The sequence below is a fragment of the Tympanuchus pallidicinctus genome, unplaced genomic scaffold (genome assembly GCF_026119805.1).
Source record: "Tympanuchus pallidicinctus isolate F22 unplaced genomic scaffold, pur_lepc_1.0 scaffold24, whole genome shotgun sequence".
Lineage (NCBI taxonomy): Eukaryota > Metazoa > Chordata > Aves > Galliformes > Phasianidae > Tympanuchus > Tympanuchus pallidicinctus.
This window is the reverse complement of record NW_026294741.1, coordinates 5,809,091-5,834,098: the sequence shown is the minus strand read 5'-3', so window position 1 is coordinate 5,834,098 and position 25,008 is coordinate 5,809,091. Positions and strand designations below refer to the sequence as shown.

The 25,008-nt window shown below is 52.2% G+C and overlaps 4 protein-coding genes across 9 annotated transcripts; 1 reads left to right on the top strand and 3 right to left on the bottom strand.

Annotated features, from left to right (window-relative positions):
* Positions 1-1,147: 1,147 nt before the first annotated feature.
* ALKBH4 (alkB homolog 4, lysine demethylase) lies at positions 1,148-3,229 on the bottom strand. Its single transcript, XM_052688868.1, has 3 exons — positions 3,110-3,229; positions 2,592-2,789; positions 1,148-1,859 (listed from the first exon to the last, which is right to left on the bottom strand). The coding sequence occupies exons 1-3, from the start codon at positions 3,227-3,229 to the stop codon at positions 1,218-1,220; spliced, it is 960 nt and encodes a 319-aa protein (XP_052544828.1). The 3' UTR covers positions 1,148-1,217.
* LRWD1 (leucine rich repeats and WD repeat domain containing 1) lies at positions 3,186-16,330 on the top strand. 2 transcript variants are annotated; one of them, XM_052688853.1, is made up of 16 exons: positions 3,186-3,298; positions 4,268-4,409; positions 5,723-5,957; positions 6,397-6,516; positions 7,528-7,680; positions 8,609-8,749; positions 9,369-9,707; positions 10,313-10,439; positions 10,667-10,776; positions 11,250-11,457; positions 12,975-13,047; positions 13,132-13,272; positions 13,577-13,674; positions 14,233-14,394; positions 14,963-15,087; positions 15,986-16,330. In XM_052688853.1, exons 2-16 carry the CDS (start codon positions 4,330-4,332, stop codon positions 16,124-16,126), a joined length of 2,253 nt encoding a protein of 750 aa, XP_052544813.1. In that variant the 5' UTR covers positions 3,186-3,298; positions 4,268-4,329; the 3' UTR covers positions 16,127-16,330. The 2 variants fall into 2 exon arrangements, with proteins under 2 accessions (XP_052544813.1, XP_052544812.1); XM_052688852.1 differs by lacking the exon at positions 3,186-3,298 and adding an exon at positions 3,648-3,940.
* Positions 16,266-17,863, bottom strand: LOC128083523 (DNA-directed RNA polymerase II subunit RPB11-a). The gene is made up of 4 exons (XM_052688878.1): positions 17,722-17,863; positions 17,501-17,590; positions 17,207-17,381; positions 16,266-16,710 (listed from the first exon to the last, which is right to left on the bottom strand). The coding sequence occupies exons 1-4, from the start codon at positions 17,772-17,774 to the stop codon at positions 16,675-16,677; spliced, it is 354 nt and encodes a 117-aa protein (XP_052544838.1). The 5' UTR covers positions 17,775-17,863; the 3' UTR covers positions 16,266-16,674.
* Positions 17,864-17,904: 41 nt separating this feature from the next.
* On the bottom strand, positions 17,905-24,820 carry LOC128083514 (ras GTPase-activating protein 4-like). Of its 5 annotated transcripts, XM_052688847.1 has the most exons (20): positions 24,673-24,819; positions 22,498-22,554; positions 22,203-22,316; positions 21,937-21,998; positions 21,730-21,853; positions 21,453-21,534; positions 21,233-21,364; positions 21,069-21,160; positions 20,870-20,993; positions 20,636-20,789; positions 20,316-20,380; positions 20,028-20,140; positions 19,769-19,955; positions 19,362-19,499; positions 18,978-19,292; positions 18,770-18,907; positions 18,552-18,687; positions 18,362-18,482; positions 18,224-18,288; positions 17,905-18,101 (listed from the first exon to the last, which is right to left on the bottom strand). In XM_052688847.1, exons 1-20 carry the CDS (start codon positions 24,735-24,737, stop codon positions 17,998-18,000), a joined length of 2,388 nt encoding a protein of 795 aa, XP_052544807.1. In that variant the 5' UTR covers positions 24,738-24,819; the 3' UTR covers positions 17,905-17,997. The 5 variants fall into 5 exon arrangements, with proteins under 5 accessions (XP_052544807.1, XP_052544808.1, XP_052544809.1 ...); XM_052688848.1 differs by lacking the exons at positions 21,730-21,853; positions 21,937-21,998 and having other exon boundaries at positions 24,673-24,820; XM_052688849.1 differs by lacking the exons at positions 21,730-21,853; positions 21,937-21,998 and having other exon boundaries at positions 21,509-21,534; positions 24,673-24,796.
* Between the last annotated feature and the right edge of the window lie 188 nt (positions 24,821-25,008).

The following is a 25,008-nucleotide window of genomic DNA, read 5'->3' as shown; positions in this document are numbered from 1 at the left end:
GCTGCTGAGGCAGTGATGCTGTGGGTGTGGGTGGAGGTTTGCAGTTTAGGACTGCCCACGGAAGCAGTGCTCGCTGATCCCTGCTGCAGTCACTGTGTAGCTGTGTCCACAACGGCTTAAACACAGGGCTAAACTAAAACAGCTTCACTGCAGCCCTGAAGGAGCACAGCAGTCATCATTTCAAATGTCCTGATTCACCTGATTTTTAGTAACCTAGTTTAGTCGGGCTGAGGAGCTGCCTCCTCCGCAATGCCTGCAGCAGAGGGCAGTCTGCAGCATGAATGCATTACTGGTACGTTAAAAACCATGTGCTGTGCCAAGGGAGTATTTCTAGGACAGGATATAGCTGTACAAGGATGCTGAAATCTCACCTAAGAAACAAGCCCCTTTTCTTAACAAAACCAGACAGCATTGCAAAGTATCATTTCATTACTATATCTGTGACAATGCTGAATGGTTTTGATGATACAACTGTGTGTCATGCTTCTTCCACAGCACAGCTTCATTTTCAAGAGCACAGAAGTTCGTTCTGAACAGACAGATGGCCCTCAATCAGCGCCTGCTACAAGTGATGACTTGAATCTTAGGTACAAGGTATGATTCACACCTGACTGCTGGAGGTGCCAAGAAAAAGAATGACAGCCACTGGTGCTGCAGTCTGTTGCCCAGCTTATTCCCAAAATCTGACTCTCGGTACTGAGAGCTGACAGCAGGGTTCAGAGATGACAAACGACCAGAAAATAACACAGTCTGTGAGAGTCTCTGGTCTGAGCTCTGCCAAGCTGTCTCTGTGGAAGAGTCAGCATTGGTCCTCTGTAAATGCAGCTCTTTTGTCCCAGGAGATACAGGTCACACACAGCATTTATGGCTTATCCTCACTGTTAAAGTATAAATCTTCAGCAAAGGATAATTACTTTAATTAGTTCTTAGTGTTGTACTATGTGTGGAGAGATGCTTGCCTGCCCCCTGGAGAGCTTCTCTCTCAAGGAACAATCTGAAGTGGGTGAGAAGACAGGTGTGGACCTAGGGCGCAGGTAACAGTAAAGCAGGATGACATAGAAGCTGCCATTGCCCAGGACAGCCTTCACAAAAACTGTTTGTTAACATCCACGCATACCCAGTTTCTTATGTACACTTCAGAAATAAATCCAATTCCACAAACCCTGGTTTTTATTTTTCACATTTCTTAAGACACAACTCTAGCAGCCCTTTGCTGATCACACCGGTGTCCCTTGAAAGGAAAGAGCTATCTCCAGCAGTTCTCTGCCCAGCTCCTCACGCCTTCCTCCAGCCCTGAACTCTGCAGACAGCTCTCTGAACGTGACGCACACTCGCCGATGCTCGATATGCCTGCGGTGAATGGCGTGCTTCCACTTGTAGCGAGCCTCACCATACAGCACCACCAGAGATCTCCTGGGTAAGCGAATGGCAACAGTCACTTCCTTACTTGGGACGAGCCTTGGGGATAAAAGGCAGCTGCTTCCCTGTTTGCCTGAATTCTTACATGGTGACGTTCGTGTAAGAGATCCAGGGGGATTTAATTCCCTGTTTTCATTACTGAAAGTAGGAAATAATTGGATGCTGTCCTCTGAATCACAAGACATGGACAGCACAGTTTTTGAGAGCAAGTTTAAGCTAACCAGACGTTCTCCCCACAGCCACCAATCATCAAAATGTGGGTCAATGGCAGAACCTCTTTCTGGCCTGTAGTCCAGATTGCATTGTTCAACAGGCATGAAGCCACCTAGCACAGAGCAGGCCTCCATCTGTGCCACAATCTTTTTACTAAAACTTGGCAAGCCAGTAAAGCCACCAGCTTTCAACCTCTGTTTCTTGAAGTTCACTTTGGGTCCATAATCCTGTTGGAAGAGGGGGAAAAAAAAGACAGCATTAAAGGAAAACCTGGGAAAGACCCGAGGCTATGATCCCTATGGGGTCAAGGCTTTTGAGTTCTGTTCTCTTCCAGCAGATCCTCACCAGTTTCCAAAATCACAGAACCATTAAGGTTGGAAAAGAGCTCTGAGACCACTAAGTCCAACCATCAGCCCATCCCCACCATGCCCACTGAGCCGTGTTCCTCACTGCCACATCTGCCCTTTTCTGGAAAACCTCCAGGGATGTTGACTGCATCGCTTCCCTGAGGAGCTGACTTGGACAGGCTACATAAATCTCTCCGGAATTAGGTTTCTTAGCTGGCAAGCAAAAAGAAAAACAAAAAAACCCCTTACTTCTCTCACCTAAAACTGTGTGAGCTCTCCCAGAGAGGCTGTGGATGCCCCATCCCTGGAGGCATTCAAGGCCAAGCCGAATGTGGCTCTGGGCAGCCTGGTCTGGTGGTTAGCAACCCTGCACATAGCAGGGGGTTGGAACAAGATGAGCACCTTGGTCCTTTTCAACCCAGGCCATTCTATGATTAATGCCTGAATGCGCAACTGGAATTTGCTTCTGCAAGCAGCTGATTTTAATGAGAAGTCATTCTTGAAATTGATTTCAGAAAAAGTTCCCAAAGAAGAGCTGTTAATGAAATACGTAAGTGGATTGGGTTTGAAATGCAGAGGGATCTAAGAAGAAATGTGCTTGTAAAGCCAAACCTGCTTCTTTCGACCAGACTGCGAGGGCTTCCATTCATCCCTGTCCATCAGTTCAACCACCTCCGCTTCTTCATCCTCGCTAATGAACTCCTCCGCCAAAAACACTCCTGGGAACGGAAACGCCCAGCCAGCAAATGGGGAGCACTCATTGCCTTCAGCTAAGCCCGTTGCCGGACAGTAAGTGAAATTATCCTCCCCCTGCAGAAATAACAAGAGATGACAAACACGTGAGGGGGGAAGCTCTCATAACGAGCCGTTTCCCTTCATTACCCCAAAGCCTCAACGTGGAAACCGCTTGCCCGGCCCGCGGAGGCGCGAGGGATGCTGAGCACAGCCCATCCCTGTAGTACCGTCTCCGTCCCGCAGCGATGCTGGAACGCAGCTGACGCCGTCCGGGGCGCAGCGCCGTCGCGCCGCCCTCAGCGATGCGCGCCCATCGCGGGGGTCCCGCACATTCTGAAGGACCGCGTGCGGCCCCGCCCCCCGCCGGCCCCGCCCCGCCGCCCCCTCCCCGCTACCTGTGTGGGCGGAGCGGCCTGCGCGGGCCCCTCGCAGAGCAGACAGGAGCGGATCCCCTTGCAGCCGCAGCTCGGCCCCGCGCCTCCGCTCGCCGCCGCCTCATCCTCTTCTTCCTCCATCCTCCCGGCTGAGCGCGGGACGCAGCCGTTCTCTCCCCCTGCCCGCCCTCGCGGCCCGGCCCGCTGCAGGTGAGGGGCGGCACGCGGGCTCTGTGCAGGCCGCGCGGCCGGGCCGGGGGCGGCCTCGCTCTCCCGGCATGCCTCGCGGCGCCGCCGGGGCCCGTAGCGCTGCTGTGCGCCGCGGGGGCCGCTGGGAGCTGTAGTGCCGCGCTCAGCCGGGGGCGCTCCGGGCCGCGGCGCGGCGGGGCGTCGCGGGGCACCGGGCGGAGCGGAGCGGGGGGCCCCGCTGTTCCCGAGCGCTTCCTGGCGCGGGACTCGTGCCCGCAGTGCGACGCGGCCGGGCCGGGCCCGGGGCGACCTGCTGCCGCTCTGCCGCCGCGTTCGGGTGCAGCCTTTTTGTTTTCCTCCTCGAGGCCGTGCCGCAGCCCCGTTCGAAGCACTGAGTGCCGAGCGTCCGGCGTCTGTTGTGTGCGGAGGGGTGCGGGGACGCGGCTCGGGGCCGGCAGGGCAGAGCTTTGTGCCGGGTGCAGATAGAAGTTGCTTACGTTAAGGGCGGCTCGGCGAAGAAACGGCCGTACCGAGCTGCGGGTGTTGCTATGGGTGGTCATTAATCCCGAGTTTGAGGAACGCGGAGGCTGCCGGCAAGGAGTCCGGTCGTGTGGGCAGCTCTGCGTTCTGTATCGCCTCCCCCAGAGGACGCGGCTGCTGCAGGTGAGCTTATCCTAAGCCCTGCTGTGGGGCCGTCCTCGGGCCAGAGCCTGGCTGCACTGCACAGCCCTTGACGGAGAGCCCTCGCGGTGCACGCAGCTCATCTGCAGCTGGCCTGTGGCTCGCAGAGCGAGCTTTTGGGACGGGCTGGGTGGGCTCGTTTGGGGTGTGCGCCCACCTTAGTGAGTAGCCCCACTATTCTCATCTCAGCCGTAGAAGAAGAGCGCTTCAAACACAGCAGCAGAAGCAGTAGCCGACCTCATCACGTTTTTTTCTCCCCTTTGGAGTCGGTCGCAAAGGATTTCTTCTTATCCCTGTTTGTTTTCCCAGGGGGGCTACGAGAAGAGTTCTTACAGCTGCTTGGTGATTGCAGCTGGAGGACGAAGATAAACATGTCAAAAATTACTACAGAGCTTCTTTTGGAAAGAGCGGTTCCGAAATCCACGAGGCTCCGAAAGATAGAGACACTGAAGTAAGTGCAAGCAGGCCTGTGGAAAATTCCAGATGAATTCAGCACGAGTAATCCTCTTCCAGGCATTTCTACTGAAATAAGAGAAATCATGACAAAGCCCAGAATTAGAGATGGTGTTCTCAGTGCAGGAGCAGTGAGCTGCCACAATTACTGCCTCTCTTCACCATATATGTTTCCTGGGTTCTGATTTCCTAATGCTAAGAGGTGTTCCTTCCTCTGAAACCACTTCTGTCTTTGGTAGCAGTTGCTCAGTGTAAATAGGAGCAGTGCTTCTGGTCTGGATCTACAGGATTTTCTTAATGTTTTGGCATTATGTCCATTCCCTTTATTTTCCCCTCCATCACTTTGCTCTAAATCCAATTATATTACTATCTGCAACATTGCAGAAAGGGAGAGTGAGCTGACATGCTTAGCAGCCTCTAAAGCAGTTTTATTGCTCAGGCTCTCTCAGAGGTCACTGAATGCAATAAATGGCTTTCCAAGTGGTAAATAACAGTGGGATATTTTTTAAATTGAGAACTGGTCACTCCAAGTGACTCATCTAGCTGATTTCTGGCAGGTGTCTGTGTTGTTTTTGTTGCTGATGGAGGAGCTCTGTGTTTCATATGTACGTACAAGTAACTTCTCTTAGTTTTGTGCTGAAATAATTGTTTTCAGGGAAAAACTTGAAAATTTATCCATAGAGTGTGGGTTGCAGGAATCTGGGTAACAAGGTGTTGTTCAGGTGGCAGAAGCAGTGAATTTCTAGAAGTAGTTTTTCCATGCAGCTACATGCCATGATTTTGAAGGGTAATGTTTCTGAAAGTCCATTTGGGGAGCGCTGTGCTGAGTCTCCCAGTCCTTGTCTGTGTCCCAGCCCCAAGTGATGCTGCTGCTTGGAGTCGCACTCAGTCTTGCAGCCTTTTCAGCTTTTTGTGCGTACTTTGGCTGCTTAGGCTTCTGAGATGACGAGTGGGAAGTGATCTTGCTTTCTAAGTTCATGTACCTGATTTATTTGCATTTTCTGTGTATGGCCCTTTATTTGCTAATCATTATAGATGGAGATTCTGTTTGTTAGAGGAACTCGGGCTTAGGTCCTCAGGAGACCCTAGCTGACAGTGCTGGAAGTTCCCTGTGGGCTTCAGCTAAATGGGCTAATCAACCCTGCACCATCCTTCCTGTAATACAGTTTTCAGTTTCTCACTGAGGAAGGCTGCTTTTTCCCTTCTCAAACCAGACTGAGGGGTGTCCCAAGGTGTGGCCTTGTACCCTGTAAAGGTCAGCACTCGTTTTGCACTGAAACGCAGGTAGCTGATGCTCTCTTTTCCTTTCAGCCTGTCCAAGCTGCAGCTGAAGACTGGAGACTTAGATCCACGTTTGTTTTCACGTCTGAGGCATCTACAGAAACTGGATCTCTCTGATAATTTATTGGACAAATTTCCCAACAGTCTAACCCTGCCTGATCTGCGTGTCCTCAACTGCAACAACAACCAGCTGGAAGATGTCACTGCTCTGAAACAGTTCCCTCTGCTTGAAGAGCTAAATTACGAGAACAATGTGTACCTCACAGTGAGTTATTTCCCATTCTTACAAATGTTACGTAGAGGGGGAAATAAACAGCAATTGTACCTAGTTCTCATGTGTTATTCTTAGGCAACAAGTGAGAGCACCTTAGAAAGCACTCAGTGCTTTTACTCTGCAGGATGTGAACAGAATGCCCTGCCTTGCAGGCGGGTCAGAGGCCAGCTTCACCACCACCACCTTGTGTTGGTGTCAAGTACTGCAGAAGTGCGAGGCACTTGTCTGCATTGCTGAAGATCCCAACTTACAGAGGAATCCTAATTTACAAGTGAAAGTTATTTGAGTCAGAAACGCTGAGAAGATTTGATGGAGTATGCTTTCTCACATAAATACTTTCTGCTCTTCCTTGGCTAGTATTTTAATAAGCAATAAATGGACTGAAGCAACCACCATGTGTACAATTTTTGTAACTCTGCTGTCTTTCTAGCTCAATGATGATTATAAAGTGATGTTTCTTTTGCAAAATCTTCGGCTGCTCAATGGCAAGGACATAACCAAGCTGGCTAATCACGTGAGGCGTGTCAATAGCCGTAAGCTGACCAGCAAGGTAAGATGGGCAGTATTTTCTTCACTTCTGAACACCTGCAAAGTAACTAAATACCGTGCCACAGTATGGGATGTACTTTAAATACCTCATTACTGCTTTCTCTGGTCACTGCTTGCATTTGTTGCCACTTCTACCTTCAGTTTCAATCAGTGTGAGGACATTCTGCGTTTCCATAGTGCTGACTCTGTTGGAGTACTAGGCTGCAAAACTGGCAGGAACTGACAGCCAGAGAATTCTTGTCTAGCAAAGAGGATTTGTCATGAATGCTCCACAGGGGCAGGAGCAGCGAGGGCTGTGTTTGAGCCTCCAGTTTCTAGGTCACTCAGTTGCCATGCAAATATGGAAGAAACGGAGTGCTTCCTTACCAGCTGCATGCACCTCTCCATCTAGTTGATGTTACTTGTCGTGGCCCCAGGAATGGGAGTTCAAAACCAGGCTCAGGGTAATCTTGATTCTCCCAGCATGCTCCAGGAACAAGGACTTGTTTGTTCTTTTGCTCTGCGTGCCTGGAATGGTTCTCCCACTTGCATACGTGGTCATTCAGCTCATGACAAATTCTCCCTTCATTGTTCCCAAGGTTCAGAAGCCTTTTGGAGCCAAGATATCTGGATTTATAAATGGTGGTGGTGTGTGTGTGCTGTGCTTGTGCAACACTTGAACTACAAGAAAACTCAAAGATGCCCATTGTCACGTAGCTGTTATAGTTACCTGTCAGGTGCTCTGTGCAGTGAAGCATGGTGTGAGACGTCTTAAGAGCACTTGCTGTGAATCTAGAAGCACGAAATCAGGCATTGGTCTGAGTTCATGTTCTTTGCCACACAAACTTGGATCTGAGGGACTGGATTTTGTTTGCACTGAAGTTGTGCTTCAAGTGCTGATCAAATAAATCGAGTAAGTGCCATCATGTGGATAGTGGAGCCACAGGGCTAACAGCTGAAATGCTTTTACAAGTACTGTTGTGCTTTAGTTTTCTGTAGTGCACTGTTGAGTAAGCCCAGTCTTTCTATCTAGGTTACTGCTCACTGGGAAGAATTCTTCCGTGACCAACTTCCTGAGAAGTACACAGCTGAGCAAGTGAAGTCCATCAAGAAGAAGTTCCTGAAGTCAGTTCAGACTAATGTTGTGTATGGACCCAGCTCCCTGAGTGAATTCACCCGCTGGCGGGTGAGCTGCTTTTCATTGACACTCTTTTCTTCTGGCAAGGGCTCTGCAGCCTGATCCTGAACAGCTCTGGTTGAAGTACTGTGTGGATTTGGGCTCAGAGGACTCTTTCAGAAGGATGGTATCTTTTCTTTTTCTCGTTGTTCTGTTAAGCAGTTACAGGAGCACCAATGCAAAGTGTGCACCAAGATGCAATGATTGTCATTAGACATTGTTTTTTAATTCATAAACAATAATGACAGTTGTACTAATTAACAAGACTATGGTATTCCTAGTACTTAATTTTGCAAACTGCAGATCACTTTAATGGCAGCCTTTAATCTTGTGGCTTCCATCAAGGAAGCTGTATGAAAGGAGAAAAGGTAATGACAGAACTGTAGTTGCTCCTAGTGAGGAAAGCTACCATTTCATCTATAACACAGGGTTTAACTGTATATGCATCAGCTTCCATCACTCCTTTGTCTTGTTTTACTGCTGGGATGTTGTTTTGTACCTTGGAAGTCCGTGACAGAGTGAAGTTTTGGATCAAGTAGCACAGACACAGTCAGCGATGCAGGCTGCCACTGATGTCGTTGTATGTGGAGGTGAACAATCCACTCCAGCTGGCAGTGTGATGCACTGCAGGGTGGTGATCATCTGCAGAGGTCATTGTAGTCACTCATTTGCAGTGCAGATCTGCAGATTCTGGTCTGTCCTGAGCAGTTTGCAGCATCTGCATGATTTGTATGGTTGATCAGAGAGGCGTGGTGCTGGTGCACCAGCCTGCACATTTCAGTATGACCAGTGAAATGACCTTGTGAAATTCATGTAGAATAGGGGGGAAGAACATACTTTAAAGCCCAGCAGACCAACTCTTGTCATGGCATATCAGAGTTTGGCTGTGGTTTCTTATTGTCTTTCTTTTGTATCTATCAACATATTTGTTTATAAGGTGAAAATGATTGCAGAAGAGTTTCTGACTTGCTCGCTGGGTCTGGAGTTAAACACAGATACTGAAACAGAAGAAAACATGGATGAGAATGAGGAAGAAAGTGCAGAAAGCTCCAAGGAAGCTGCAGAGGAGGAGGCTAAGGTAGATGATTTACATTAATGATTTACTTTTCTTTTTAAATTAGATTTTAGCAAATTCAGTAATGCTTGTCAGTTTCCTTTAGTGACCCTGTGCTGACTGTAGGGGCAGCCTTAGGCTGCAGCCTGTGTTCCACAACTGGGACTTCTTTATAGCCAGATTGAAGCCATCCCAGCAATAAGAAGGTTGGGTTGCTATTCAAGAAGACAGAGCTGTTCCATTCATAGGAAGCCCAAAAGATTTCATGAGTATAAACCAACCCACTCCACCCATCCTTTGGGGAAGCAATATTTTTGATGAGAGAACTGGGCTGACATGGCAGGCTGAGATGGTGCTGGCCCTCTTTGTAACAGCTGCAGACTGAATCTTCTCAGGCCATGGGCCAGATTTGTTTTTCTATGTATGTAAATCACGAGTAACTGGGGCAGGAGAAATGAATTGCAAATCGGGCTGTCTTTAGCTTCTGCCTCTAGGAGCTCTGAGAGTCTGAGCTGCCTGATTTTTGGAACCTAGTCTATGACTCCAGGAGGGTACTGGGATTTGAATCAAGGCTCTTTCTTACTTGCAAACCATCTGCACATCTTGGGGAAGCTTCTGCAGAAACTGACAGCATGTCTTACAGGTTACGGTAACTCCCAGAAAGAGGAAAAGAAATCGTTCAAAATCACGTTTTGGAAGGAAGAAGTCCAGGTCCCAGGCAAAAACTGAGGAGACGGTACCTAATCCCAGAAATTCCAGTCAAGAGGAGGATGATTCAGCTCCTGATAAAGCAAGAGCATCGAATGAGCCAGCCAAAGAGGCAACCCCTGAGCAGGGAGATGAAGGGACACGTAAGAATGGAGAGAAGATTCCCAAAGGGCAAAGCAATAGAAGATCCAGCCAGCTGCCAGGAGAACAGAAAAGCCAGGAACAGGACAACGGGGTCGTTAACTTGACCCCAGTGAAGAACTCCAAGGCCAAGGTATGTTTATCCCCCCTGCTGGGGACAGGTTTTCAACCTCTTGGTTTAGTGGGAGGAGCTGCACTGAGATCTCAGCAGAGCTCTGCATATCTTGGAGCTTGTGACTGGCCAGGTATATTGTAAGTTACAGTTTTATTCTGGGTTTTGTTTTAAATCTCTGAAATTTCAGGGAAGGCCCCCCTTTGGAGACAGTGAATTCTCTGCAAGGAGTGGATGGGTGGATGGACCAGCACTCTGAGGTGGTGCTCTGAAAGCCTGTTCTTAGAAATGGGACTGGCATGGGACTTGCCGTCAGGTCAAACTAATGGCTGCGTGGGGGAAAGCGTTTCCCTCTCAGCTCTTATCAGTGGGGTTTTAAAAGGGTTTTTCACATTTCTCTACAAAAGAAAAGAAAGTTCCATGCTGGGGTCTGCAGGGCACACCTTTTCCAGTTTCTTTTTCAGGGGTCTCGAGCATCAGTGGCGTCTTAATCTCTCCTGCCCAGGAGGGCTGAAAAATACTCTGGTTTAACTCAGATTGCTGTGTTTGGTAGAGGGTTCTCCCACGGCAGTCACAAACTGCTGTTAGGGGGAATTAATTTTCTAAATGTGGATGGTTTATTGTAGGAGGATATCAGTGTAGAGCCATTGCATTTTCTCCAGTGTCACAGTAAAGGCAACAGCCGCGAGGATTTTAAAACGCAGCTCTGGTCCTGTGTCTTCGAGCCATTGCTGGACTGTGCACCCAGGAAAGGTGAGCTCTTAAAGAGGTTTGCAGGATTCCCTGAACCCCCTGGCTCTGGAATCCCAGCAGAACCCATGTGTTAGACTCCCAGCTTCATCAAGCTGTAATCTCTGTTGTCAGGAAGAGATTTGTGTACGCATTTTGCCTTTGAAAACAGGAGTCTGGGAGAGCACCAGGCCGTGGGCAGTCTTCATGTGTTATCTGTGAACTTCTCACCTTCTCTTTTCATCTTTCAGATCCCATTGTGAGTTGTTCAAGAACTGTGGCGACGTGTGGGGGGGAGTCTGTCTGTCTGATCGACTGTGAAACAGGGGTGGTGCTGAAGAAATATAAGGTGGCTACAGAGGTGGGTTGCAGATGTGAACGATAAGCATTAAATGGAAATTCCATAATCCTTTTTAATTCCATAGATAAAATGGTAAACAATTCTGAAAGAAGGTTGCAAGCATTACTGTGGGATTACTGTGGGCAGGTCTTAAAAGATGGGTAGTAAATATTTCCTGCTAGTTCTTCTAGCCTGGTTTGTTTTCTTTTTCTTTTTTAATCAGTTTTATGCCTCGTTTGTTTGTTTGTTAGTTTTTTTCAGAGAGGTATATGTGTGTGTGTATCCAGGCTGCTAAGGAAGCTTGATAGCATAGACTAATAAACATCCTGTTTTGATAGGTTTTGTTCTTCCAAAGGTGTTCTGAAATGCAGTGCTTATGCCTGAATGGTCGTGTCAGCTCACCTGGATTGCTCCATGACAGCTGTGTTACATCTGAGCTAACGGCCTTCCTGCTGACTCTCTTTCATGCTGTTCTCTGTTTCTTTCTGTCCTAGGAGTTCTTCAGTGTTGCATGGACAACTCTCCCAATGGTGATCAGTGACAGTCGGAAGAAATCTCATAACATCTTGGCAGCTGCAGGGAGGAGAGGGATTGTCAAACTGATTCATGTGGCAGCTGACTTCTGCTATGGAGAAATAAAGGCTCATAAAAAGCCTATTGCCACCGTCTGCTTCAGCCCGACTCGAGAAACTCACCTCTTCAGTAAGTCAGTAGTTCAGAATCTTAGCTTCAGCACCTAATCTGGAAAAGGTTGGGCTTCCTTCACAAGGGGAACTGTCACCTTGCAAGCAGGTATGGGAAACTGAGTGCTTACTGGGACCACGCAGGCATGAGTACGGACAGGTGAACGCAGGGAGTTCCTTTTGGATGGCATTAGAACACAGCAGGGGCAAGTTGTTTCAGACAGAGTCTTATTCCTTAGCTGAGGTGCAGCAGCTCCAGTTTCTCGCTTGGTAGCTCCCTGCTGTGCTGGCTCTCAGGGTGGCTGCCACACATTAGCCACAAACAGTTTAGTAGTGGATTCGTTCCGCAGGGACGGGTAAGAAGAATGACAGGCAGAACGGCTGCTGGGGGCCAGGCAGCCAGCTAGCAGGGCTCTCATCAAGCATGGCAAGAGGGACATTGCAGCATGCCGTGGCCTGTTGGGTTTTGTTGTTCCAATGAGCAAAGCAGTGCACTTAATTGCTTTGAAATAAATGAAAATCTGTGCCTCGTCAGAAATTTCTGTCTGGGTCCTGAGGTGGAAGTGAGCTGCAGCAGGCAGGGCTGCTGAGATTGAGGGTTAAGGAGCAGTGGGAAATGAACCATCTGTTACAAATTGCAGCTGCATTGTTGGGTCTGTAAAGTAAGCTGTTACAGGGACATTCAGACCACACCTGCACCCCACAGCACATTGTCCCTCTTGCCTACAATTGCTCACATCCTGGAGTGGTTAGAGTGCTACACCAACCATTACAAGTGGAATGTCTTTAAAACACGGGCAGCTGCAGTGGGTACTTCACAAGAGTAAGCTCAACAGTGTAAAAAGCAGAAACCTAAAGAGATTGGGAAGTAGCTACCACGTCCCTGTAATGTTTAGTGCAGGGTTGATGAGCTTGACAGAGTTGCTCAGGCTTTTTCTTATTTAATAAAAATCTCTTGTAATAAATGACATCTGCAAGCTTGAGGACAAGACACTGACTTGTTTGTGTTAATGCTAATTGATTGGCATTCTGATCACTGAAAATACTCTCTTGGCCTTGTTACTGCTGCCACTCAGTCAGCTGGGTGACAGAGACAGTAAGAGTCTTTTATTTTTAATCTGTCCCTAACTTTCCCAATGGGAGCTACTGTGGATGCAAACACAAACGTGTGGAATACAGCAGAATCTGTCTGAGAGTAGGGACTGTAGGCTCCACAGGAACCCACTGCCAGAAATGGGAACTTGAATGAGTGCTAATTAATGTTCTCATGAAGCCACAACTTGCTAACAGACACCAGGAACCAAACTTTCCTTTTGTCTGCTCCTCTTAGAGCACAAGAATGCAAATGACTGAATGCCTGACAATGTCTGTGAGGTGGTGTTGAGCTGGGATCCTCAGTGACTGCTGCTGTACTTTAGTGAGCTCTGTGATGCCCCAGGCTTAGTGTTACAGTTCCTGACAGGTAGAATTGCCAGCTAGCATGAGAAGAACCAAACGAGCAGCAGTGTCACTGCCTGCCTCTTCTGTGTCCTACAGCTGCATCCTATGACAAGCGAATTGTGCTGTGGGATATTGGGATTCCAGACTGTGACTACAATTTCAAAGCAAGGTAAAGGTACAAAATACCAGATGTGGCCAGTCCAGGAGGCTCTAGCTATTGCTTTGCAGCACCACTTCACTGTTCTCTTTTTAGCCAGCTGCTGGTACTGGAATGTTTGTCTGTACCCTTACGGATTGCCCTGGTGCCCACCTGCCCAGAGCAGTACCTGCTGGCTGGCTGTGAAGAAGGCTGCTTTACGTGGAATATCAAACTGGAGAAGGAAGAGAAAAGCAGGTGAGAGCAAGAGTTGCTTTCTGTAACAACAGAAGTAGTCCTAGCTTTATTTCATATGGAGGTCTGTGCCAGGAATGCAGCATGGCTCACCAAACTTAAAGGGAGTAAAATAGCAGTCCCTGAAGCAAGCAGGCTCCTGGAAATTAAAAAGTCCAGGTATCTCAAAAATTAATTTCAAGTGGGGATTAATCTGCTTTATCTGGAGTGAGACTAACATGGATTTCCACTTCTTGGGTTCTCTATCTAAGCACATTTTCAGTGCTGCTCATTCGGGACCTGAATTATTTCACTCTTCCTTCCCCAGGCCTTTTGAAGCCTCATTCAAATTTCCTGATGAGGAGGGAGAAATGTCAACATCTCACAGGGTTGACGGTTTGGCTTTTCTGAATGATGATGTTGTAGGTGAGTATAAACACGATAGCCAGATCCACAAGAGGTGAGGTACCTCGGTGCGAAGGACAACGCAGAGGGAGTAAATGGGGTGTGACTGCATCTACTGTAGATTCTGGAGTGCTGTGCTCAATGGAGTTTCCTTCTAGACTCGCTTATCTCTGTGTAAAGATGAGGTATGGAGTCACATCTGAGCAGAGCTGGAAAAAAGACGGACTCAACACAGCACACCTTGCTTAGCAGTGAAGTGGGAGGGAAGAACCCTTTGCTGTTCAAGGGCTGCTGGAAGCCCTTTGCAGAGGATTGGGAGTTCCCACAATTTGGGGGCTCTGTAACACCTAGGGTGGGTCTTTCTGAATAGCTCTGCCTGTTGCAGTTTTGGAACATGTGTGGGACTAAGAATCCCCCTGAATCCTCCAATTATCCTGAAATAAGGTAAAAGAAGTGGAAGTGCTTGCTGCTGCTGTCAGGTTCCATGTCTTGAAAGCCACTTTCCAGATGGACTGCCTTCCCCAGCTGTTTTGAAGCACTTCTCAGCACCTTACATCATCTTCCACTTTTCTTCCCTAGTTTCCAAGAGCTCCAAACCAGGATGCATATATTTATGGAGCTGGAGTCGATCTTTTGACAGTAAGGGGAAAGGAAGCCAGAGAACAGTGTCTGCAGTTATTCTAGCTGAACTGGAGTGGTCCACAACAGACTTGTCCTATCTCACACTCAGCACCTGCCCAGGTAAGGCAGCACCCTTCAGCACTCCCAAGCATCAAGGCTGCACTAGAGGCAGCCATACTGCTCAAGGTTTACTTGTTCACAGTTGCAAATCTCTCCAGCTCGCTGGAGGAGCCTGTTGTTTAAAGCAGAGGAGTGGATTTAATTCCCAGGCCCAGAGAACATAGCAGGCCTGCCCCCCGTGAGCAACAGGAGCCCTTAACTTGCAGCACAGTGCAGCTAATGGGCACCTGCTGCATGTAAATACTTGAGACTGTTCCTTGACTTCTGAAGGCAGAGGGGTTTTACCTTGGTGTGGTGCAGCTGTCCCAGGGCTGTGTAGGACTAACAAAGAGTGAAGAAAGCTGATCTGAGCATCACTTTTCAAAATGATGAGACTATGGAGTCTGAATGGAGGTTTTTTTTCCAGAGCTGGGTAATTTAGTGGGTTTTTTTTGTGCCAGAAAGATAACTTTGCTGGAATGTGACATCCTCTGTTGATAGGATAAAGCACTGCCCTGAGCTCAGCTTTATAGACCAATGTACCCTCAGCTCCATTCTTGCTTTTCTGCTGTTTCTTTTGGTCTTACAGCAAAACTGCATGTGTTCTGTGGTGATGAGAAGGGAAGTGTGTGGATATACCACCTCTCAAACTACACCACAGCATGGAGCTCTGCAAAGGGAAAACACTCAGACAAGAGAATCCCACCCACACAGGTAGGTCTCATTTACCCTTTGTGACAGAGCTGTGCTCCCCTCCTCCCCAGGGCAGCTCTCCTGAGCAGCTTCACAGCAGAACATGCCTACTATCTTCTCTACCTAACATTCATGGCCAATTAAAACCAGTCTCCAGAGCGTGACGAAGGCCACTTCAAATCACACACACACACAATTGTGACAGGGATTATGAGCTGCAAAGCAAATCTGTTTGCTCTCGTGTGCTGTAGCTTGACCTTTCCTAGGCAAAGGCTGCTCTGAAAAAACCACAGTGGTTAAATGATACGGCCTGGCTGTTCCTGCACTGCTGTCTGGTGTGCAGTCACTGTTTCCCTGCCTGGATGAGTAGAGGGTGACAGCAGCAGCTGCTCCTTGGCAGAACTGCGTGTGTTGCAGAAGGGCAAGCTTCTGGGATGTGTTCCTGCCTCCCTTTTGCTCATTCTTTCCCTGGCCTATGAAAACACTCCTGTTTTGGGTCAGTACTGTGCCCTTATAGAGGTAACTGAACAACGACACGTTCACAAAGGCTGTGAGGCACATGAGCTCTAACTGTATGTAAATATGATGTGACCTCGTGTTCCATAAACGTAAACATGCTCAAATCAGCAGTCAACTGTTGGAGGAGTGAGGGGGAGCTGCTTTCCATTTTTCCTTTCTGATCAAGTCCCTCTTGCACTGAACTTCAGTCCTTCAGTAGGACTGGCATGTACCTGCCTCCCTCAGGCAGGGGAACAGCCTTTCTATTCAGCTCCACCACGTTGGATGTGAGCCCTCTGTTCCAGCAGTAGACACAACCCAGGCCCAATTGTCAAACCAGGTGTTGCAATAATGAACATTCACCAAGTTTTAGGAACAGTGACACCGTTCCTTTTCTACACAAACTCTGTTTTCCTTGCAGGTTCTCAAGTGGCCAGAGCTTCGAGCAAATGGGGAGCACCTGAGTGAAGTCTACATAAACAACGTGATAACAGACCCTACTTTCACTTACCTTGTTGCTCTCACTAGTGTGAACATTACAGCAATTTGGAAGAAGTCATAGTTACTTGTTATAGAATTTCATTCCCATGCTTTGAAATAGTGCAGTATTAGTGACTGTTACCCATGTAACCATGAAGTTTTCTAGACCAGCTGTTACGTGCAAAAGGTACAGAGTTTGTTAAACACATCCAGTCATCCAGTTCTTTTTTCTGTAAGTTTACACAATTTGTGCATTTGTTTTATAGAAACAACACAATAAAACACAGTAACAAATCTGCTGCCAGAATCTGGATTTCTTGAAATGGAAAACCAGGAATGTGATCTGCTGCTGCCACTCAGCATCTCCAAAGTACAGTCAAATTGAGCTACAGCCTGGTGCACATAGCGGCATTAAGGCTCCAAGTAGAAAAGTAAAAATCATTGTAGTGAATTAAGCCATCAAATCAAACAAGACTTGGCAGACACGAACCTCCCCTCCCAACACTGCTGCCAAAAATAAGCAGGATGAAAAGGAAAGTAATTGCCATGAATGAAGGTTTAAATAAAGCATTCAGCTCCCAGACACGTCATTCTTCATCAGAAGCGCAGTCCAGTCTTGGTGTGCTCATTTTACTCGATTCCTTCCTGTTTGTCTTTGATGGCAACCTGTAAAGCACACAAACAGAACTGTCACTGAGCTGGAGGACGGTTTAAACACCAAACTCATCAGTCTGATATCAAACACCAGAACATGTGCAAAATAAGATGTAAGCACCCATGGAAACCTGAGCAACCAAGCAAACACATAAAAGGGGGTTGGGTTGGAAGGGACCTCAAAGATCATCTAGTACTAAGTCCTGTGTCACAAGCAGGGTTGCCAGGCACTAAATCAAGCATCAGATCGTATATAATTTGATTTTAATTACAGTGTTTTCTCTGCTAGCAAGATCATGAGAAAATCATTGGTAGAACTGTTACAGAGCACCCGTGTAACTCCTGCAGGGCACATAAATAACCCTCAGGAGGAGCCTGGCTTGCAAGGAAGTTCTGAGCAACTGCTCAGATGAGTTTATTGCCATAAGGCAGCACCACCTCTGGGATATACCATCCCTCCCTTTGGTTCAAAGCACGAGCTTCCTGCAGTGGAAAGAAATGAGCTCACCCTGAATCTCTCCTCGAGGAGGGACAGCTCACTGATCAGATCTGTGATGGCGTTGGTGAAAGCCTCCTGGGGGCTGTAATCTGGTGTTGTTTGGACACGGATGATGATTTTGTGTTCCAGGGGGTGTGGGACCTTGTAACCTGCAAACAACACCTGAGGGTCCTTCAGTAACTGCCTGGAAAGGAAAAGCAGCAGTGAACAAGCCTGCATTAAAATATATATCTGAGCTTAAGGAAAGCCTCATTACTCTTAACCAGCCTCCCCCCAAATTTCCCCAGCCCCTCCTCAGCTCACGACTTGATGATGTTCCCCAGCGTGTGGTCCTCCTTGTTGATGGTGAACAGACAGGCGTTGGGCACCTTGGTGTCCTTGTTGATGGTGATCCTACACAGCACAGGGGCCGTTAGGGCAATGTTTCACTGCATACAACAGCCTGGGCGGCCGTGGGGGGGACTAATGGGGCACGGTGCCCTCCACCGGTCCCCCCCACGGCCGCCAGCCTGGTTGCTGCTCACTTTTTCTCGCCTTCGAAGAGAAGGAAGGACTCGAAAGCCGGAGGAGCGTTCATCCCGCCGCCTCACGCTCCCTCCCCGCCGTTCCTGCGGCGCCCAGAGCGCCACTTCCGCCCGCACTTCCGGTGGTGGCGCCCCCTGCCGGGCGGGAGGACTGCGCGCACGTATCCTACAAAGACTCCGGACGCGGCGCGGGGCGAAACTGCACCTTTATTGCCACACTCGAGGCACAGCCCCCCCCCCCCCCCCTTCCCTTCCGCCCCATCCCAGCCCGCTCCATCACGTCTGCAGCTCCAGCAGGGCGGGGGGCAGCTGGCGGTGGCAGCGTTCCAGGTCCTGCAGCGCCTCGAAAAGCCGGCGGAGCTCGAGGGGCAGCGGGGGTCCTGGGGTGGGGGAGCACGGGGCAGTGAGACCTTCGGGGGCGGGGAGCGGGCCCCAAGCACAGCGCTTCTGGTGGGGAGGGAGCGCTGGGGGTCCCTCCCTCTGTTCTCCCTTCCACCTCTACCTTCACCGCAGCCTCGAGGGCCGTTCTGAGGTCCCCCCTCCTCCATCAGCTGCCAGTACTTTTCCCTGCGGAGAAGAGGGGCGGTTAGCTGTGGGGCAGAGGGCACGCAGGAGGCCGACCCCGCTTCTGGGATCCAACCTGAGAGGCTGCTGCAGGCCGTGGAGGTGCTGGAAGAGGCGCTGCGCCTCCACGTCGGGCTGCAGCGGATCACTCCAGTCCTGCAGGGTGATGCTGTGCCGTGTCCTGCCGCACCCTGGCCCTGTGGGACAGAGGGGCTGAAAACGGTGGGGACACCTCTCCACCACCCCGCATCCCGACACTCCCATACCCGTCCTGTCCTTCTGGTGGCAGCAGCTCCATTTGTCCCCCCGGAAGACACCGGGGTGGTAGGCGTGCAGCAGATGCGGGTTGTTGCCACACACCTTTCGCAGGGCGGACAGCCACTGGTTCAGCTCATTGACGCACTGCGGCGGTGCAGAGCATGGTGACACAGTGTGGTGACACAGCGTCCTGGTGGCTGACAGCCCCATCCCTGTCCCAGCCCACCTTGCACTGCAGGTACGCCGTCTCCTGCTGCCCGGCCTCATCCACGTAGACCACCTGCATGACGTGGCAGCTCCCAAAGCTCTTCTCCTCCACCTTCTCGGCCGCACGGATGTTGGCCAAAGCGATGGAGCCGCACCTCTGCCGTTGGGGACACAGTGCTCGGTGCCCTCCGTGCCACAATGGGATCCCACCTCCCCTGTCCCCCTACCTCTGCCCCAGGGCTCTTGCTGAAACTGAGGGCCTCACTGGTGAGGCAGAAGTGCAGCTTCTTGGAGGCGGAGGCGAGCAGCGGCCCTTTGCCCCGCGTCTTGTGCACAAAGAGCAGCCCCTCCTTCACCACGGCGGTGCGGGGGGCACACGGCCACCCCTCTCCACCCTTCTCCTCCTCCTCCATGCCCACCAGCTGGGTGATGAAGGCCCTCATCTGGGAGGCTCCATGCTGTAGGGCGGGTTGCAGAGGGGCCAGCCATTCCTCCTTGGCCCGCCCTGCCGCTGGCTCCATGTTGCCCACCATCTGCACAGCCTGCAGACCACAGGATGGTGGAGTCATTGCCTCCAGTGCCACCCGTTCCCCGTTGTCCCCATGTCCCACCTTGGCCAGCAGCAGCAGCGTGCGGCTGGTGCGTGCGTCGGCGTGCGTCTCCCTTAGGTGGAAGAGTTTGGGGGTCATGATGGCTGGCGAGAAGAAGCGGAGGCACAGGAAGCTGGTGACAGCCACGAACTGAGTGTGCTACAACCACCAGAGGCACGAGATGTGTGAGAGTCCATCCCAATGGCACCATACTTCATGATGCTTCAGGGTTGTGAATCTCATAGCCCACCCAGTTCCAAACCCCTGCCGTGGGCTGGTTGCCCCCCACCAGCTCAAGCTGCCCAAGGCCCTGTACAGCCTGGTCTTGGACAACTGCAGGGACGGGGCACCCACAGATTCTTCATGGCACGGTGCAACACCAAGTCCGCCCCATTCCTCCATCCCCCACCTCTGGATTTGGACCTGACCTGATGCTGGGGGAAGCGTTCCCCAACGCGCTGGAAGAGCTGCCGGAAAGCAGCACGGATGACAGGAGGACAGGTAGGAGCTGACTTGCCGATGGTATCCAGCAGCTCCCTGAGGTAGGACTGGAGGAGCTGGCGGCCCTGCTCCATCACCTCACTCTCTGTCTGCACGCGGTGCAGCCCCGAGCACCTGCAGGCACCACAGATCCCATCGGTGGGATCTCCGAGCACCCCCACCCACTGCAGCCCCCGTGCTCCTTACCCAACGTCCTTGATCTCCACCTTGCTGGGGTCCAGCTCCACGTACTTCTTCTCCTCAAACACCCGGGAGATGGTGGGCCCCAGCACCGCATGCAGGTACTGCATCCCTGTCACCTGCCCAGGGGACACAGCACCCAACCTTAGGGGGTTTTGTCCAACTCTTGCCCCAGAGGCAGGCACAGCTCCCCATGCTCTCCCTTTAGGACAGCGTGGAGCTGTGGTGAGCTGGAAAGAGCAGGCTTTGGGGTGAAACTCCCTGTGGAGAAGGGGGATTTGGGGGCAGCAGCACCTTGAGGAAAGATTCCATTGACTTTGAGGCCAGGGAGTTGCTCCGGAACAAAGTGTTGGGTTCACCTGTGAAACAGGAAAAAGCCTGTGGAGCAGCCCCAGGTCACCCACCAGGCATTTCCACCCCCTGCACTCTGTTCATTTTCACTGGAATTACGGGGATTTCCCAACCACACATCACCCGCCTCCACCAACTTCAGCCAACTTTAGCCAATGAGTTCCTTGGGATGAACCCAGCAGGTTCCCAACCAGAGCACTCCGGAGGTTTTACAGCACCAAAAGAGGTAAGGAAGACCCTGCCCTCCTCTGCCCGAGGCTTACAGGGCTTGGCCAGCTCCAGCTCAAAAAGCAGGTCCAGAAACTCCTTCACCAGCCCTTGGCCCAAGAAGAGTTTCACCAGGTTGACGGCAACGTCCTGCCGGCACTCAGCCGTGGTGGTTTCATCGAGGAGGGTGACCAGGTGCACCCCGCCGGCCTGCAGGGACACGAGGACATGTGGCACAGTGGCAGCAGGCACTGTGACCACGTCCCATTGGGGCTCTGCAGGGACCTCACCTGGTGCCCTGCCTTCACCTCCTGGCACAGCAGCTGGACCAGGGGCTGGTAGCAGTGAGAGGGCAGCACTGTCTCATCCCGCAGCCTCACCTGTAGCTGCAGTGAGCCCAGGCTGCCCCGGCGCCTATAGGAACATGGAGAGCAGATCCAGACCATGCACCCCACAGCACATCCCTCTGGGACACCCCAAAACACTCACCTCTCCTCCCTGGCCTTGGCTGTGTCTGGATGCAGCCTGAACCAGCCCTCCTGGTGCCCGGCTGCCTGCAGCCCCTGCACGCTGACCACCACCTGGGGGAGGTTGGGACAGGCTCACGTCCCACCCCAGTAATGGAGCCATGTAGGGTGCTTCTGGGAGCTCACCTTGCCCAAGAAGTCATTCTTGCTGACGAGGTCCCAGTCCCACACCTCTACACACAGCTTCTCTGCAGGGGGGTCGGGCAGCTCAAACTCGAAGGCTTCGTTCCAGCGAGGATAGCAGGACTTCTTCACCACCTGCAAAGGAGATGGCTTTGTCCCCATGTCACACACACCCGACCCCCATGGAGACATCAGGGATGGGGATATGCTGAGCTGAGCTCACGGTGCTCTCCTGTGTTTTGCCATTGTAGCTCACACAGACAAAGGGGTCGGACGCACCGTTCCGGTCCTTCTTGGCCAAATCCCTGTGGAGGAGAGGGAGAAATTTCCAGTGAGCCTCCAGAATCCCTACAGTGGGCACCCACTGCTCCCTGTCTCCCCTCCTTAGCTCCCCAGTGTCTCAGTGCAGTGGGGAAACTGAGTCACAGAGCAGCCAGGACTCACCAGACACCACCAAAGCTTTCATCCCAGGAGTGGGACGTCCCCATCCCCAACATCACCTGGCCTCCAGCACGGTGCAGCGCAGCCGCTGGCCGCCCTCCAGGAGCTCCACACGGAGGTGGATTTCCCCCTGCACCTCCTCATCGGGGTCCACCTCGCTGAGGCTCACCCAGCCGCTGTATCCTGTGGGAACAGTGGGCACCATGGGCAGGGGGCATTGGGGACATGGCTGGGTGTAGGGCTGGGGACACCCCGCCGTCCCCTACCTTTGGGGTGCTCTGCAAGCATGGTGCGGGTGATGCACACCTTCCCAATAACATCATCACGGCTGCAAGACACAACAGGGAGGTGACATGGAGGGTGGCACTGAGGGGACACAGAGCTCCTAGGCCACCCCTTGCTGCAGGCAATTTGCATGTCCCAAAGCCCTCAACTGCACAGCCACGTGTGGATTCTCTGCTGTCTGCTATGGGGTTGAGCATTGCCTTTCCCAAACCAACACTGCGTTGTCCGCAAAGCGCTCTGCCCATACCTGAGTGCATCCTCATCCATGACATAGATGGAGATGCTGTGGAAGGTGGGATGGAGCTGCACCTCATACTCTTCCCCCCAGAATGGGGACAGCGTCTTCCACACTGTGGCAGTCCTGTGGGACAGATGGCAGCAGTGACATCCCAACATCAGATGACAGGACTGGTGCACAGCACCCACACTGGGGTGGCTTATGGGTTGACCATGGATTATTGGACATTGGGATCCATGTCTCAAGCCCAAAGCAGAGCTTTGGGAGCCAGATGGGAGAGGGCAGCAGGGCTGGATGTGCTCACCTGACGATGGCCTCATTGTCAATCTTCACAATGCAGTACGGGTCGCTGCTCCCCGTGCTGGAAGGCAATGGCACGACCCCATTAGCACTGCAGTGACCCCGACTTCCCGGCCTTGACCACAGCATCCTGCTGGCAGCTGATGGCAGCTCCTCGTCCAGATCGGAAGGGGAACAAACAAATCCCACCCTTTCCCCAAAGCAGGAGCTCCAGGAGCCAACACAGCCCCCTCAAGCCTCAAAATGGACCCAGAACCCAGATCCTTCTGCAAGGATGGGGACAACCCTGGGGACAACTGCGGTGACACAGACCAGTGGTCACAGCGATGCTCAATGAGCTGGTAATAGCTCAGGTCAATGCTCCTGTGTGCAACTGCCAAAAAAACACCACTTTATGGCCAGCTCAGTTCCTGAGGAGGGTGACTCACTGGGGCCGGAGGCGGTGGAGCTGGCGGAACCGTGCTGGCTATGGGGGCAAAGGACTTTGGGTCCTCAATCTGGGGCCGGCAGCTCCCAGGGGTGCTGGTGCCCTGAGCTGCTGGGGGAGAACAGGGGACCGGAGGGGTCCAGGAGGAGCCACGTGGCTGGGATGATGGGTTTGCTTGGAAGGTGACAAGCAGCAGGTTGGGGAAAGTAAAATAAACAAGGAAAAGCAAACAGCTGAGAGCTGCCTTGGAGCTGCAGGGACCTTGTCCCCACGCGCTGCATCCTGGAGACCATACGGGTGTCCCCGTCCCGGGGTGTCCCCACGCAAGGCAGCCCCGTGTCACGCTGGTTGCTAAGAGCCAGCTCCCCTGCGGGCAGCTTCGACACGAACGCGGAGGATGAAGCCCCATTAACCCCGCAGTATTGCTGACATTTCCTGCCTTGTGCAAACCATTCAGCGGGCGCTGTGCACACACAGCCCCGTGCCGTCTGCACGGGCAGCGCACACAAAGCAGGAGATGCTCTTTGTCTTCCTGCGCTGGGGATGCAGGGAGGAGCCCAGCGATGTGCCATAGAGCAGAGCGTTATTCCGCCTCTTTATGGACAGCTGCGTGGGGTCCCGGTGCCAAAGCTCGTAGGGGCAGGGGGCTCACAGGAGGGAGGGAGCACAGAGCAGGCAGGCAGGGAACTCAGCCTGGAAACAGCGTCGGTGAGGGTGGTGAAATGAGCTGAAATCGTAGCGCTGCCGTGCGGGAGCAGAATGGGGCAGCGGTGTCAGCGTGCCCGGGGACACAGCGTGCCGTGGGTGGGTGGCTGCGGGCAGATTCTGACCCGACGGCAGCGCTGTGACATCTCGGATTTCCACGGGGAAATCACAGCGATCCCAATGGCGGAGGGACGGGGTGCCGTAAATCCCGGAGCACAGCGAAGAGGGGATGGAGCTGTGCCCGTGGCACCATCCCAAGCCGCGTTCTGCCCTCCGAAAGGCAAGGCCCCCCCCCGCGCCGGCTCAAGGTCCCCGCAGGGCATCGTGCCAAGGGACTGAAAAACACGAGCCCTGACACACGGAGCTTAAAAAAGCCAGAAGCTGTGCTTCTTTCCTTGTTTATCCTCTTTTTCCATGACGGCTGCGGGGTTTTTTTGCTGCTTTTCCAGCATTCTGCAGCGCTCCTTAGTGGCTCCTCTTGGATGGATCCCCCCTGGGCTGTCCCCATGCCACCCAGTGCTGTCCCCAAATCTTGCCCCGTAGAGATGGGAGCTGGGATAATGCTGGGACCACAGACAGACCTCTGGGAGCTTCGAAGAAAGGAAATCCCCACCCGATGAGGACAGCAACCCCTGCAGCAGGTGCTGGAAAAGGGACAGAGGCAGGGGTGGCCCCAAGGCATTCAGAGCTGCTGGGACACCCCACATTCAGGCTGAAGGGAATCCCCAAAGCACGGGCACCGCTGGGAGGGTCACCTCAAAGCCATCCTGGGGGAAATCCTAAAGGAAGGGCTGCCCCGGTACCAACCAGGGGGTCATCCCAAAGCCATCCAGAGAGGAAATCCCAAAGCACTGGGGGAACACATCCTGAAGCCATCCCAAAGAGCTGGGAGGGGGTCACCCCAAACCCACCCTCAAGGGAGCCCAATGCATTGGGGGGGAGTCACCGTAAAGCCCTGGGGAGGGATTCCCCAAAGCTCTCCCGGGGGCCGGAGGCAAAGCAGGATGCAGAACCAAGATGCCAACCCTCAGCCCCGGCAGCACTCACATGTCCTTGGCGGGCAGGTTCCTGCCCTCCACGATGCGGATGGACAGCACGCTGCGCCGGGCCATGGCGAGGGAGGGAGGGACGGAAGGAGCGGGCAGCGGAGCGCGGCCCCGAACCCGCGGCCACGGAGCCCCGAGCCCATGTGCGGACCGGCAAGGCGGGCGGCCAATCAGAGAGCGGTTCTGGACCGGTGGGCGGGGATTACGGAAATGGGCGGGGCCAGATATAGGGAGTGGGCGGGGCCTAGGGCTGTGGGCGGGGGGGATCGTACGCAGCGTGGCCACGGGGCTGGGGGCTGCAGGGACCCCCATATTTCTAAGCCCCGCAAATGTGGCA